This window comes from Rhodamnia argentea, chromosome 10 (assembly GCF_020921035.1).
Source record: "Rhodamnia argentea isolate NSW1041297 chromosome 10, ASM2092103v1, whole genome shotgun sequence".
NCBI classification, from domain to species: domain Eukaryota; kingdom Viridiplantae; phylum Streptophyta; class Magnoliopsida; order Myrtales; family Myrtaceae; genus Rhodamnia; species Rhodamnia argentea.
Window position 1 is genome coordinate 4,271,543 of NC_063159.1, and position 15,714 is coordinate 4,287,256.

General features: G+C 39.8%; 1 protein-coding gene across 1 annotated transcript; it reads left to right on the top strand.

Moving 5' to 3' along the window:
* Positions 1-4,847: 4,847 nt before the first annotated feature.
* On the top strand, positions 4,848-7,420 carry LOC115745749 (transcription factor DIVARICATA). The gene is made up of 2 exons (XM_030681314.2): positions 4,848-6,133; positions 6,573-7,420. The coding sequence occupies exons 1-2, from the start codon at positions 5,685-5,687 to the stop codon at positions 7,084-7,086; spliced, it is 963 nt and encodes a 320-aa protein (XP_030537174.1). The 5' UTR covers positions 4,848-5,684; the 3' UTR covers positions 7,087-7,420.
* Positions 7,421-15,714: the final 8,294 nt, after the last annotated feature.

A 15,714-nucleotide genomic window follows, 5' to 3' on the forward strand; every position in this document is an offset into this window, starting at 1 on the left:
TAGGCCAAGGTGATCAAGGAGGAGAGTTGAAAGGGTAGGTCATGCTCCTAAGTCTAAGAGAGAGATTCATGTTGAGATGATGTTGGTGCAAAAGGACACCTGAATCAAGGGAAAGCAGGCCTATATCAGGGTAAATTTTTTAGGCGCTCGTATGAAAGTGTTAAGTAAATGAGGCCCACAACAAAGAACTGAAATTATGTTGAACAATTAATACATCTTAATTAGCTCATAACTTAAATTTTGTGGGAAAGTGAATGAGTTAAATGCCTTAATGTTATGGAACTCATTGACTTTAGATTATACAGGGCATAGGCATCATAGTTGCTCTAGAAAGTATAAGCATCGCATTGGATGGAACGGAAGCAACTCATTATTGTCGTCGCATTATTCAACACAGGAAGTCAAATTCAATGAAATTAACAAAACAACAATGAATTTACAAATAGCAGTCAACTCTGTCGTTGTTTTTCCCTGCTAGCTGGCCTGGATGATGTCAATTGGAATACATTATTTAGTACTGTTAAACGAAGTTGTCCCCCTAATTGACAGAAAAGAAAACCTCGTAGCCGTGATTTAGTTTACGTGGGTTACTACAATCTTGGAGGACATTGCTGCATCAAGAGCTTTTGAGTAAGATTGTCATTTTTTACCTCGGTAAGATTTATCCCGATTCACCCTTAAACTAGGGCTACATCTAGTAGAAGACTCTCCCGTAATTAGCACACACAACTTCTTTATTATAACTCTCAATGAAAAGTATAAACCACTCCCCCACAGTCTCCTTCATATTTTGATATTTTTGGACAAGAAGGACATATTAAACAAAAATAAAAAAAGCCAAGCAAAACCCGACAAGTAATAAGTTCCAAAGGAGACGTGCTGAGGGAATTTTAGTTGTGCCGACCCTTGCTAAGTTCAACATTCATGTCGGCGGACTATTGCAATCTCATGAGTTTGTTTTATGATTATATTTAAAAAGGCTTCTTGGCTTTGGAAAGAGCATAGCTTTTATGTGCCTAGAACAAGTTTCGTATCCGCAATACTAATTAAGATTGCAAAATTTTCAAATCATCTTGACACCAAAAAATGACCAACTTATGGTTATTATTGGCAAGTATCAGACATAGTCAATAGGAACAGAATTGGTCAATAATGAACAGAGTTACCGACAACTTGAAGGGAGTCAACAACTCGCTAGTAAAGTCACCAATAACGTAACGTGAAGTTGCTAACAAGAGTCTTGAAGTTTCTCGTAAAGTTATCTGTAGCAATAGCGAGCAAACGACTCGAAGATAACTACATATGTGAAGATAACCGTTGATCGGTTATGGCCTATCTCTTAATGAAGTAACTTTCGATAACCACCGATGTGAAGATAACTGTTGGTCGGTTATGTCGTATCCGCCCGTGCAAGAACTTCCGATAACCATCGAAAGAAAGTTATTTTTTTCTAATTTAGTGACCGCTATATGTAACCGCCATTTGTAAGAGTTAGAAATACCCCCAATATACTATTTGTAAAGCCCTTCAATCAATGACAGAACTCAACGTTCTTTATTTTTTCTATTTTTTCTTGCCGCAATTTATTTTTTTCCGCAACTCTACATTCTCGTACCTTTCAATTCCCGTACTTTAATCGTAGTTTTCTATACTTCGTCGTCGATCAAATTCCGATGTTGTATCTCTTTATCATCTCACATTGTCATCGATTGAATTCCGGCGAAGTGTTTTGTACTTCATTGTCGATTAAATTCCTTGAGATTTATTTAGACTTCCTGTCCGAATCGCCACGTAACCCGATTCATTCTAAAAATTAAAGACCATAAAAGATATTTTCTCGTAGATATTTTTGGCGAGATAAATCCAAACACGGAATTAATTTTGTTTGGAAAGTGCATAATCACTTCATAGAAATGTTACTGATTGTCCAGACCGATGGTTTCGCAAAAGCACCCGATATTAAAGGTACGGAAAATGATAGGACGAGGGCAAATTGGTTGTCCGGTGCTGCCTCCACCCGAGATTTTACCAAGGAATCCGGTTTCCTAGAATTCCACTTGGTGGGCCACCGTAGATTTTTGTCAAGACTTCTTTTCAGATTCTCTTCATGTTAAGTTCCGGTTGCCACTTTGATTTTGAATTGACATTTGTGGTCAACAATGCACAGTTATCCTCGAAAGAACGGTGCTGTTAGCCTAGCAACATCCCAAATAAAGAAAAAAACGAAAGATTCATGAAAATTTTTAAGAAAAGCATCCTCATATTTTGCACCCTTACCATTTTGCGACCTCTTTTCTTGAAGACTAGTACTTCGTTTTGTTGTTCTTAGACTTCAAAGTGCTCCTCACATCGGTTAATGTCGTGGCTTTATTTATTAAATAGCCATCTTTTTCCCAGAGAGAGAGAGAGAGAGAGAGAGAGAGAGAGAGAGAGATTAGGGCAGCGACAATGAGCGATGGCGGCCGGAGGTAGTGAGGGATGGTCGGCGATGACACATGGGAGAATGCACGAGTGATATTAGGATCTATAGTCCGTACCAAGATTTCGTGAATTTAACATTTGGAGATTTGAGAGTAAGAGATTGTGTTCGGTGATCTCCAATTAGGGTTTCTCCAGCTCTTTCAAGCAAGCGGGTCTTTGCAATGTCCAATCGCCAGGTTTCGCCTCGAAATGCAGGGCGGGTAAAAGTGGTAACTCGACTATCCGGCTAAGGTTTACCAGGTTATTCTAGCATCATCAAGTGCGTATAACATTTGTTGTAGTCTCACAGTCAAAATTGGGAAGGACCATTCACAAAGAATTAATGTTGTGGGGTATACCTTGTAGTAAGTAACTCCTTGTTGCAATTAGACTCTCTCTCTCTCTCTCACTCATTCTTGGCAATCTAATTGACCGATCAATGTTCTGATTCTCTTTTTCTATCTTTTTTTTGTAATAAAGAGTTGACCAAATGATCACCTTAGCATATGTATAAAGGCTGAGGAGTTCGATGAATTGAATATGGTTGGTGTGGTTTATTGTGCACATTATTGTCGTTCGAAAATGACGTATTTCTTTTTATTTATACAAAATTGGAAGAATAAAACAAAATAACAAATAAGAAAATCGACCAATTCTTGATCAGTTTTCTTTTCAAATTTATTGTAGTTTCAAAAAGAACATGATTTGCTCAAAGTAATCCAAAGAAAATAAAAATTAGAATTCTTCAATATGCCTTTAAAGTTGTCTTTCAATATGTTTATTTGACCAAAAGTACGATAAAAAATCTCAAACCGATATATTCGTGCAGTGTTATCCTAAAATAATTTCTATGTCACATAAAATCCAGGACGATTACCAAAACGAAAGTCTCAAACCTATTGCATTTTTGCTAATTTAATATTAAACCTTTCAATTATGCCAATTGGATCAAACCAACCACCATTCGCGTATTTTGACCGAAAGATGGAGTTAATTAGCGCTTGTAATGCGCGTTAATTTCGGTTAACATAAAGTATCATACTTTCGATTTCTTGAAAATTGAACAATTGAATTGCGATACAAATGTCTTAATTCTTGCCGACTTACGAGCCGAGTGTACTGTGTTGAATCATGGTCGGATTTTCTTTTGGTGATCGGTGCTTTGTCTCGCTTTGTGCGACGGGTCATGTCCAACATTGCTAATCCTAATTATAGTGCAAGTCCTAGGGTTGCATCTTAACACCCCCTCTCATGTCTATTTTGTCCATTATCCTAATCCAAACAAATTAAAATATGAACTACTACTAATACCATAGTAACTATTCTCCAATTTTTAGATGTTCAACACTTCCCCATTGATCGAAAGGGGGGGGGAACCCTCATGAACCACGCACCCTTTCTCTTTATCGCTTCTCCTCCTTAAAAACCCTTTCACGACCCTTGAGAAACGATGCCACATTTATAAGCGGCGGTAACGGCATACATTTTGTCACGATTCGAATGCAAATCGTTGCAAGACACAAAAAAATTTCAAAACTTATTGTGAATCATGGATGTTTATTTTCTATCTAACGAGTATAGATCTCATGAAAATCGATTCATCGAGTGATTATTGAAAACCACCCCCTCCTCATTTTGTGACTAGATAGTATATTTCTTCTCAATTTGTCTATTTGTCTTCTTCTTCTTCTTCTTCTTCTTCTTCTTCTTTTGTTTAATCTCAAACTGGTAGACAGGTTCTTTTGTTTAATCTCAAACCGGTAGACGGGTGACAAATTTTTCTCAAACAATTATAAATTGGTATACCTATGATAAATTTATCATCATCACTTTTCGTTAATTTTATCGTCGAATTCTTGAGTTAGATGATACGTGACAATGGACGAGCGCACAGGTTTAGGATTTTTACTCATCGTTTGTCACGTGTATATTATTTTGGATTTTTTTTTTGTGATATTAACCTAATATATAACGAAAGTTAATGACCGATAAATTTATCACAAATATATTGATTTGACGATATCAATTTTTTTTTTTTTTTTTTTTTTTTTGCGTTGCTGTGTCAGTTTGTCTCTGTCTGAATTCCACCTAAACTTCAGCACTTCCCCTTCACTAGGGCCGAGGTCAATTGTTAATTGGTTCCTTCATCTTTTTTTTTACCAACAGAGCCAACATGTAACCTTCCCTGTCGATTGGCCCATCCCCCACAATGTCGTTTTCGGTTGTCACTGTTGATTGGGCATCTCTTGCCCCCAATTATTAAACGAATTGAATTCACAATTAATCTATTCATTTCCCCCCCTCCCTCCCCGCTCTTTGTTTTCAGCATCTGCGCCCACACACCATCCCCCCCGGCCAATCACGACACAACATCTTTGACATCTCCCTTTCGCGTTTCTCTCTCTCTCTTCCCCCTCCCTCAACTCGTTTCTCTCTCCTCGGTCCTCGCCGGGGCGCTTCCTCCATTGTCGCATTCTTGTTGTTGTGTTCACCTCCAGGGGAGGTTTAGCTCTCAGTCTGTCATGGCTTTTGCTTCTTTTTTTTGAAGTCTCGGTAAGCTTCAAAAGGGAAAGTGGGAAAAAGAAAAGCGAGGGAGCGCCAAATACTTTTTCTCGCTTTACCTCAATCCCTCCTCCATGATCACTCCCTTTTCCTTCCCGTTTCTTTCTCCGCTGCTGGGTCCTCTCTGTTTTTCTTGATTTTTCCTCTTTCCGCTCGTTTTCTCGGAACTTTTTGGGGCCCTGTTTCAGAGGGGAAGTGGCCTGCTGAACTTCAGCTTTGGAAGCTTCAAGTTTCGAAATTGGCGTCGCATTTTGAATCCCCCTCGCGAAATCTGATCTGGGTCTCGCTTTTCTTGCATGATTCTTGTGCCTGTTGCGCTCTTTGGATCTGATAGGGAAGTCTAGGGTTCATATCATTAGTCAAAACAGAGGAGGGCCTCGCTTTTCCTTCTTTTCTCTCCTTTTGTTTCTGGAATTTTCCTTGGGTTTTGGAAAGTTGGGTCTTTTCTAGATTCTCAAAATTTATGCTCAACAGCGAAAGGAGGGGGGCCTTAGATTCCCTTTCGAAATGCTCCTTTGATTTCCAATCTTCCTTTTCCTCTTAAAAGCTTCCCCTGTGCTTCTCCTCTGCTTTAACCAATATCTGTTCTCTTGCTCTTTGAACTTTTCCAAATGAGGGAATAGGTGTTAGTCCGCGACATTGAATAGCCTTGCCCTTTCCTGATGCTATTAGCTTCTCGCGAGATGAATCGGGAAATGGAAATCCTATCGCCGGCGTCGTACCTTCAGAACTCGAACTGGTTGTTCCAGGAGAGCAAGGGGACGAGATGGACCCCCGAGGAGAACAAGCAGTTCGAGAACTTGCTGGCGGTGTACGACAAAGACACGCCGGATAGGTGGGTGAAAGTGGCAGCTTTGATCCCCGGGAAGACCGTGGGTGACGTGATGAAGCAGTATAGGGAATTGGAGGAAGATGTGAGCGATATCGAAGCTGGGCTTATTCCGGTTCCGGGGTATGGGAGCAACTCCTTCACATTGGAGTGGATCAATAGCAACAATGGTTGTGACGGGTTGAAGCAATTGTACAGTACCCTTGGAAAGAGAGGCACTTCAACAAAACCCTCTGATCAGGAGAGAAAGAAAGGTGTGCCGTGGACCGAAGAAGAGCACAGGTAATTGTTGAGCCTTCGCAACCGAAATTGCATCTTCAGTTGAATATATGCTTTGTTAACGGTTGAATCAAGGTCTGGAATTAGCCAGAAGTTCTGAAATTTGGTGCTGTTGCTTGTTTTGGACTACCTCACCTGAAATTCTAGCTGCTGAATCACGATGCTCTTTCACTTAATTTGTGAGTCTGCATCGTTTTAGAACTTTGCAAGTATTGTCGCCTGTCGGGTTAAAGCTCGTCAGATAGATGATCTGAAATGCTGGGAAGCCTTTCATGTTTCTGCTGCAGCTGGATATTAGCGTGGAAACCTGTAAAATATTTCAAGATTGTACATTTGACATAGACAAAGCACTGGTTTGCTGAAATCTTTGATATGTCCAAATGATTTCAAGCACTGAATGGAAGTGCGGTTTGTGATGTTGCATCTGGTGATGATCCTGCAGGCAATTTTTGATGGGTCTTAAGAAGTATGGGAAAGGGGATTGGAGGAACATCTCGCGCTACTTTGTGACTACTAGGACTCCGACTCAGGTCGCCAGTCATGCCCAAAAATACTTCATCAGACAACTCACGGGAGGCAAGGACAAGCGGAGATCCAGCATTCACGACATCACGACAGTTCATCTCCCAGATAGCGACCCGCCTTCACCAGTCAAAAGGCAACCCGCCTCGCCCGACAATTCTTCCACGATCACGAAGCTACCGCCGCAAGCACAGCCGCATGATCATCATCCGAAGATCGAAGAGACGAGCAAAGATCACCTGTGCTGGAACAACCAATTGAGCGGAGGGTTGGCGACGGCATATGACCAAGTAGGCGTTGACTCTGCCTTAGGGCCATTTCGTGCGATTTCTTCTTACGGGAATAAGTTGCACGAGCAGAGATTCCTCATGGGGGGACTGCACGGCGCCCAGTTCGATCCTTATTTCCTGATGCAACCTATGCACCATCAGTGAAAGTGCCTCGGTGGGGATTTTGCATAATGTGTGAAGGTTAAGGGATGTGTGGGATCATTCAGCAACGCCTGGTCATTAATCCAAAAGTGCTGTCTCTTTAAGAGGTTTATGTGTGAATACATTTGATGAGAAGGTCTTAAGGTTTAGGTCACAGTGAGGAGAGAACGTTCAAAGGAAAGCAATCTAGTTCGCATTGCCATCTGATGTCCAGATTCTGAACCCACTTGAATATAACTGGATGCTTATTTCCTCGACACATTGCGATTTGTGTTTATCCATATCGGGCTCGAGTCTTGAAGGTAACGAGCATCGACTCACCGAACGTTTTTGTCCACCTTGCCAGCTATCGAACTTCTTTGTATCTGTTCAAAAGTCGAAATTTAACGAAGGAAAAGCTAAGTTTTTTTGAAAGCTTTCATCCGAAAGTTCATCACTTCATGGAAGGCTTTGGTACAGGCTGTGGATTCGGATGATTACACGACCTCGGTCGCCGGTAACACCACATTAATTCTGATTACTTTTGGCTGGTGCTGCTGGCTAAAGTAGCACCCTTACTGCTTTCTTTTCTAGCTAAAGGCAATGCTCAGCTCGATAATCTGTGTAAAGCCTTTAGCTTTAGCAACCAATCTTAGAACAAATTCTCAAAGCTGCTCTTCCTCTTGTCCTTTCTCAGAACATGGGGGTTTTCTCGTTCTTTCACCTGAGCTTAAAAGCCCCTCGCCCATCTGGTTTGTGATCGATTCACGCTTTCACAGTAAGATCATCAAGTGCTAAGCCGAACTCAAAATCAAAAGCCTCGAGCATTTTCCATTCGAATGACATGAAACTACACTTCATGCACTTATTTTCCATTCAAGTATTTTCCTTTCATTTCATCTCATGAATCAAGGAGGGTGCGAACCGAAATGAACAGAAAGGTCTAGCCCGACAGGCTTTATGCAGAACTTCTTGCTTAATAGGAAAACAAACATACCGACTCTTAGTGCATCGATCACATAACACGAGAGAGTGAGATAATGCGCCGAAAATCGCAAGTTTTCTCGAATCGGATATCCGGTAAATGCTCTCGGGCATTTTTGTCAATAAATGTGACGGAGCAGGTACCGTCGGTCGCGAAATTATAATTACGTGAAAAAGCGATCGTAACTGCTTATCTCACTGATTCTTATTTGAGAAAATGGGGAATTGGATTTATAATGGCAAAGGTGGCAGGGACTGTTGGGTGACCTGGACCTTTTGTGCAAAGCTCTTTTTTGGGTTAAGGTCATCTGAGCAATGATCATTAGCAAAAGTTTCAGAGAGGACCGCATGATGACAATTGCTTATAATAATGTCCTGTGTCGGTCCTCTAAATCCTGGTGCTGATTTGTCGATTGCCTAATGGCCAATGGGGCTACTCTGTGCAGAATATATAGTGAGATTTCCCATGGGGCAACCAGGATAAATTCCCCCACTTGTGTTGGCAAATAACAATAATAATAATAATAATTTGGGGAAATGTGTATTATTCACTCAAAAGCATTTCACATCACATAAATTACATCTGATTAGAGAAAACTTGTGTGGATTGAGCATAGATGAATCCAAAATTCATTAGGCTGTCTCTAGTTCATTCATGGTGGGAGCGAATGTTTTGTTGGCAGTATTCAATTTCGGGAGAAGTCCGCTGAAATGTTTTGTTTAAGCCATTCTGGTATACCTATCGTGTACAAAACATGGAAGTTTTCCACCCGCGACTTGAATTGGCTCCTTCCTTTCTAAAAATAAATGATTAAGCGAAAAAGAAATCTTAAGTAGTAATTGTTGCGAAAGACGGGTTTATATTCTAATTGATTCTCCATTCTCAAACTCCTTAAAGAAGCACCGATTTCACTTTCTAAATCTGGCTATTCCGACCCTTGAGCCAATCTTTTTTGGTAATCATTGTTTGGCACTAAGATTATTGCTAGCTTTTTGCAAACTTTGTCCCCCCTCAATTTGTTTGCACAGAATTATTTCTGGTCCCACACCCACTTACACAACCAACTCTCCATCAAACATGAGCAAATTTTTGGGGGAAAAAAAAAGTTTGATCGACTTTTAAATTTTCTTTTCCGGTGAATGACAAAAATTTCTACTTTTCCCTTCCAGCAACGGAGCAGCTTTTTCTCGGCAAGTTGCATAGGCAAAAAGCACTTTTGTCTAGTTTACACTTAAGTTTTGATAATCTTTTTATCGAGTTTATTTAGGACCACATACCGGAATTCCATATCCTACAACTCATGGTTCTAAGGGCAAGCAATCGGGCCGGTTTACTTGGGAAATAGAAAAGAATCGGCTTTACTTGATCAGTTCCAAGCTGATTCACATGAGAACCGAATAGGTTTTTGGGAAAAAAAGTGGGAATTGACCTTGATTGATTTGATTTCTAATTTTATACGATGCACTGTTGGTTTTCCTGAAGAGCTAGTCTTTGCTTCAGTAGAGTCATTTTTAGCTCTTTTGCCTTTTACTTCTTTAAGAAAAATATGTGTGTGTGTGTGGAAATTTGGTTTCGGATCAAGGAAGTCTAGGAAATTCATCAATACTTTGACCTTTATAGCTCTGATGCGGTAGGTTTTAGATTCTTTACGTGGAATCTATCCATCCGAGAACCGATTATCCCCTCTGCGACTCCATTTTCTCTCCAATCTCTCTTTAACAATTTGTTGATTTTATTATACTGGCTTTTTTTTTTTTTTGTAAATTTTTGCTCCATGCATTAGCAATTTGAGTTAAATAGCAACAGAAGGAATAGAGGGAAAGGAGAAGGTTGGTGATTAGGTGAAGCTCTTAGATTGGACCCCAGAAATCTGACAGCAATCTCAGGTGAGGGCTTTAGATACATGCTGAAAAGAAATAATTGAGAATTGGAGGAAGTGGCATGCTTCTGGCCAATAAGAAGCTCCAAACCCTGGCATTTTCAGGCAAAAAGAAAAGGGGAAAACTCAGTGGGTTACATTCTTATAAAAGTTATTTGGTGAAAAGTGGCTGTTGGGAAATGCCAAACAAGAGCACTAATCAATGCTGTCATGGGATTTGATGTGAGTGCTTAGTGTGTTGGGTTTGTGCACTGTAGGTGCTATTCCTTGTCATTGGATTTTGTTTTCTTGATGTCAAGTTTTTTTTTTTTTAATGCTGTCTGTTTCAAACTTAGATCTTGAGGATTTAGAAATTTTATTTTCTAGTTCAGTACTTAGAGAGTTTACCCAATCACATCATACCGTATTCCCGATGCTTTGAATAGCTATCTTTTCAAGCTAAAGGAACAAGCAATAGACTTACTAATCAATCCAAAGCTGCCCCCAAATTAATCGTATTATTCTAATTTTTTGTTAAGACTTCCGTAGAACTCATCAAGATACTAGTTTTTCTTCTTCATTCTTAGTAAGAAAAAGAGCAAAGATGTGTCACGCACCGTTGATTTCTGGAGAACAAGTTCGCGTATTGATATTTCTTTTCTAGCCTTTATTTAACCTCCCATACTATGAAGCTTAGATAACTCAAGTTACATCAATCATGAATCGGCCGATTTGTCTATAATGGATCAGCATGGATTTGGTTTATTTGGAATTAGATTTATATTGATGAAGAAAAGAAACTAGCACAACACGAATTTGGTTTCCAATTTATTGCTTAAAAAAAAAAAGAATTTTGTTTCCAATTGCATCAAGTTTCATGTGTATACTCACTCAGATTTTGTTTACTGCTTCCCTCCTCCGGGAGGTTAGTCCGCTATCTCACAGCCCTTGGGCTTAGGGTTGAGCAAAAAAGTCTGGAAACCCGAAACCCCAAACGGAGCAGCCCAAAGCCCGACTTGGGATTTCGGGCAGGTCCGGGCCTTCAAGACATCGACGCTTACTCCCGAAATGGCCCGGACTATTTTTGAAAATAAATTTAAGAAAAAAAATATTTTACGTTGTTGATACTGGAAACACTTCATTAGACTCATAAATCAGTTTAAAAAAATGAAAATATAGAAAGCGATTTTTGAAACAAAAAATATAACAACAAATTTATTTTAATTCTTTAAAAAAACTTAATAAACATTTAGGGTAGGCCCAAGCCAGCCCGATCTACTTCGACGCAAGACATTGAGATTTGGGCTGGGCCGAAAACATTGAGGCCCGGCCTGCCTAGCCCGTGCTCACCCTTACTTAGGCCTACACATTCAAGCAGTCTTCCTTGGCATAAGTAAACAATCAATCATAGTTGCTAGGAAAAAAAAAAAAAAAAAAAGGTATAAATGTTTCTCAATCCTCGATGATCCATCTTGAATCGACAGACACCCTTGCAGAGACCCGATTACTTGAAAATCGGTGAAACACTTTGCAAATTTCACGAACCGATCTAATCGAGCCCTTTAACCTTCTCAACCGACCCTACTCGGAGTGATTTTCGCATCCCGTTGCGCAACTTTTTCCCCCACGCATTACCCGCTTTCGTCAAATTTTTAAGTGAAAAACTAGAGTCATCTAATCGATGTGGCGTTCTTCCTTATTAGTACGCAAGATCAATCTCATGACGGGGTCTTGAGGCATATTCCAATTTCCAACTGGGCTTCTTGTGTTATGTCTACTCTTCTTGAGGCCCAAAGAAGTTTAGCTCGCCCAAGTTGCAAGAATGATGGGCTCACATATTATGGCCACAAAAGGATATGACGTCCACAGCTATGGAAAAGTATCACTCTCGAGTTGGAAAGGGTCCTTGCATTGACCAACATCACTCTCAAGAGGCAAAAATGTGATTTGGTGTATGTTCCTTTCCACTTAATAAGACTGTGATTTTCATAACAATTACTTTATTCTCGTCAATTAAAATTTTTGCCTTTCAGTGTACAAAAACTCCAACACGATTGTAGGGACAAGATATGAGATTACGGAAGCAAATATGTTACAAAAGCGGATATATCGTCCCCTCATATAAACCCATCCGGTATTTCCCCAAGTCCGATAGATGTCCATCCAATTGTAGATCTCACCATACCCTAATTCAAGTCCCGCAAAACCCCTACACACAAACCTCTTTTCTCTTCCTCCTCCCTTCGAACAATTCCTTACTCGCTCGCTTGGCACACCTGGAACATAGAGAGAAACTCTAGACCGAAGAGTGTTATGGGAGAGAATGCTCTATTACTTCTTATTAGGTTGAATATGGGATGATATAAATGAGGGAGATGAAAGTCCTATTTAAACACATGAGTCTCATGATACCCCTATGAATATTTTAAAATGCTTATGGAAACACTATACTCATGGAAACTTCAAGGCTTGCTCAGTCATCCTAGCCACCTCCATGATCTATGGTGCCTTGAAAACCTCTGGTTTTTTACATTCTCCCCCACCCAATTGAGCAACGACATCGCGCTCTCAATTCAGAGTCCTCCACTTGCCTAATCGAATCCTTCCCTTAAGTCCATTGGCTCCCTTGAGATTGGTGATTCTCCCGTATCCCATATGGTTTAGTCTTTCTTTTCTTCACTTCATGATTTGCACAGCTCTTGAACCTCAACTCACTCCACCAACGATTCTATTGGGATGCACAAGTGAGTTCTCCTATGTAAGAGAATTAGTGTAGTCTAGAGCAATTAATATAACCTAATTAGCCCATCACTCATTGGTTTAGGTTTTTGAGTCAAGATGGGTTCAACTGGATATATTAACGTCTTCGGACTAGGATTTCATCTTGGCAGTCTCCCCGGATAAAGGTATCGGATTTCTATTGTGCGCTTCCAACAAAGTCCTCCCTCAACTTGGCCAACTCCATGTTGCTCGACAAGGGTCCCTTGCTTCTGGAAAAAGTACATAGATTGGTATCCCTTCTTGAGTTGGCTTGGGCACCACCACCTTCACCTTTGGCCTCTCCAAAGGTTGTGGCGTTGCCCTCGACTGGGCCACAACTCTCAACCTTCACTCACGAGTTCTATCCCGGAGATGGTCTTGGTTGACGTAAACCATCTTCCCCCATTAATTACAACAATCCTCTGCAATACCAACATACATTTCCCATAATAACCCTAGGAATATTCTATAGTACATGGAAACCCTAAATCTAAACCCTTGGAAGTTTCAAGGCTTGCTCGGTCATCTTGGCCACCGACTCGGTGTGTCATGCCTTAAAAAAATCTGGTCTTTGACAAGTGACACTGAGTAGAGAGAAGTAATTTGGGTGTGGACGAGTTCGAAGTAGGCAAATTAGGGCTTGTAGTGATTGAGAATGGGTCTCGAGCTCCACCAAACTTCTTGTGACCAAAACAAATGAGTGAGTTGCCAAAGGATCCATAGAGAATAATGACTTCATTGAACTTAATTTCGTCGATCTTTTAGCGACTAAGTTGTAGTATTTGGTTGTGAGAAGTACACTTCTGACATCCAAAGGCAACTTAGTCATTACAAGTTTTATTTTATTTTTTCTAGCAATTGCAACCCAAGACACAGTTCGAGAGTTCATTATGGTAAGATCGAGCTTTTTAAAAAAGTTTGGGGGCTATTGTACAACATCGCCAAAATTCAGGTGATTTTCAACAATTATCCTCGATCCGCCAAGTTCAGTGAACTGAATCGCAACATCATCATGCATGAGTCTTGACCGGCGAATCGATTGTTCTTATCATTGAACTTCTTGATTGGTTGGCTAGGGATTTAGGCACGAGTGGCAATAAGTGGCCTAATCAAAAGCAACGACACTTTTCTTGTCTAATCACTCTCTTAATGGGTTCGCCACTCACTCCTCCCATAACCGCACTAAGGTTGACTAAATACTGAACATGTTTCCACCATAAAGAGAGAGGATTTCCACACGCACAATGAAGTAGAATAAAGACTCAAAACTCAAAAGGCAGCAAATGAATGGGAAGCATCGAGCATGTGCTTGAAGACCCACTTTTGGTTCGACGCTGGCGATGAAACCCTAGCTAAGGAATGGGTCACCTTGTTCGGACATCAAACAACCGGCGAACCAGGTTGTGTCCTGTCATCCATGTTCTGTTGCTCTCTCTCTCTCTCTCTCTCTCTCTCTCTTGTATTTTTGTTGGGATTATCCCACATCGATTGCAAAATTGGTTGGTATCGGTTTATAAATGTGAGAAAAAGTCTCACCTTTTGAGTTAAATTTTGACTCTAGACCCAAGACATATCAAAGCTCAGTTATCAATAAATTTGATTCAGAGAGTTGTTGTTGCGAAAAAGTCTCATTATTTGAGTTAACTTTTGAGGATAGAGAGGTCCACGACCGCTCCGCAAATTTCTAATACGGAAAATGAGAAAGGGTGCACCCTTGGAAAGATTTTTGGCTTCTTGCCCCAGGATGATCAGTTTGAATGGTGAAAAGTGTGCTTTATTCAGTTGCATGATGAAGTTGGCAACTTCTCCAGTGTCGTTGAATCTGATCATAACCAGCTTGACGAAAGGAAAAAGATTCCAATCCAACAGGTACTACTTGTAGTTGTTGTCGTTAACCCAAATGCCAATCCAGCCTTGACGGGTCGCACCCCAATTCCATGTGCTTTTTCATTCATGAACAATCCCGACGTGCGTGGACTCAACTCGTATGTACATTTTCATTCACGAATGATCCCGATGAATGTGAGCTCAACTCATATGTACAATCGAAAGAGATATGCTTTACATGAGACCTACTCGACTTTTGGGGGCGTGTGAATTGGGTCAACATGTATCGGGATCACTTAGACCTGAAAAAAAAAAAGATAATGAATCTATATCTCCCCACGACGGTTATTTTACAAATTAGACAGCATTTGTTTTCCAATTGATGAATGAGTTGAAAACATTTTCCTTAAAAAAAATTTCTTATATCACTTGAAATAATGAGTTAGCATAAGATGTTTTCATTATCAATAACTATTTATGTCCAAATATTTCCATGGATAGTGGAATTCTTTTCTATTCATTCATTTTTATAAGTAATATAAGTAATTATCTTTTAGAAAAATGTTTTTCATATCATTCCTTTTTCAAGAAACAAATGCAAATTTTTTATCGAGTTAATCATATATAAGAATATCCCATGTTGTGCATTGATTCTCCATGAGAGTTACAACTATGATTGTTGTTGTGAACATCATGTAACATGATGCGACAAATTTTACTAAATGACATGAGGAATGTAATGACGTGAGAAATGCTACACGTACTATTTTACTAAATGATGTCGCAAATTTTAACCGAGTGTCGAAAAAACTTACGTTAAAGTATTACTCTAATAATGGTGTGACGGACGAATTCCTGTCCATCCTTTGTGCGAGGAGAACAGAGACCGTCCCATCAAATCTTCATGTCATATCAATTCCTGTACATGCATGCTTCCATGTGTGATTAGAAGTGGCTGAAATGTTTGCTTTAGTCAATTTGAAGCGTCTGTCGTTTAAGTGTGGAAAATAATCATGAAAAGTTGTTTGGTGATAGCTGAGAAATTTACTAACATCTTGTCATGAAACATGCAAAAATAATTATTATCGCTCGAAATGATTAATTAATGAATGATGTTTTCATTATCGACAATAACTTATGTGTAAATACTTTTCTTGAATAATACAAGTAGTTTTCATTCATTCATTTTTGTAAATAGTATAAGCGATCATCTTTAGGAAAA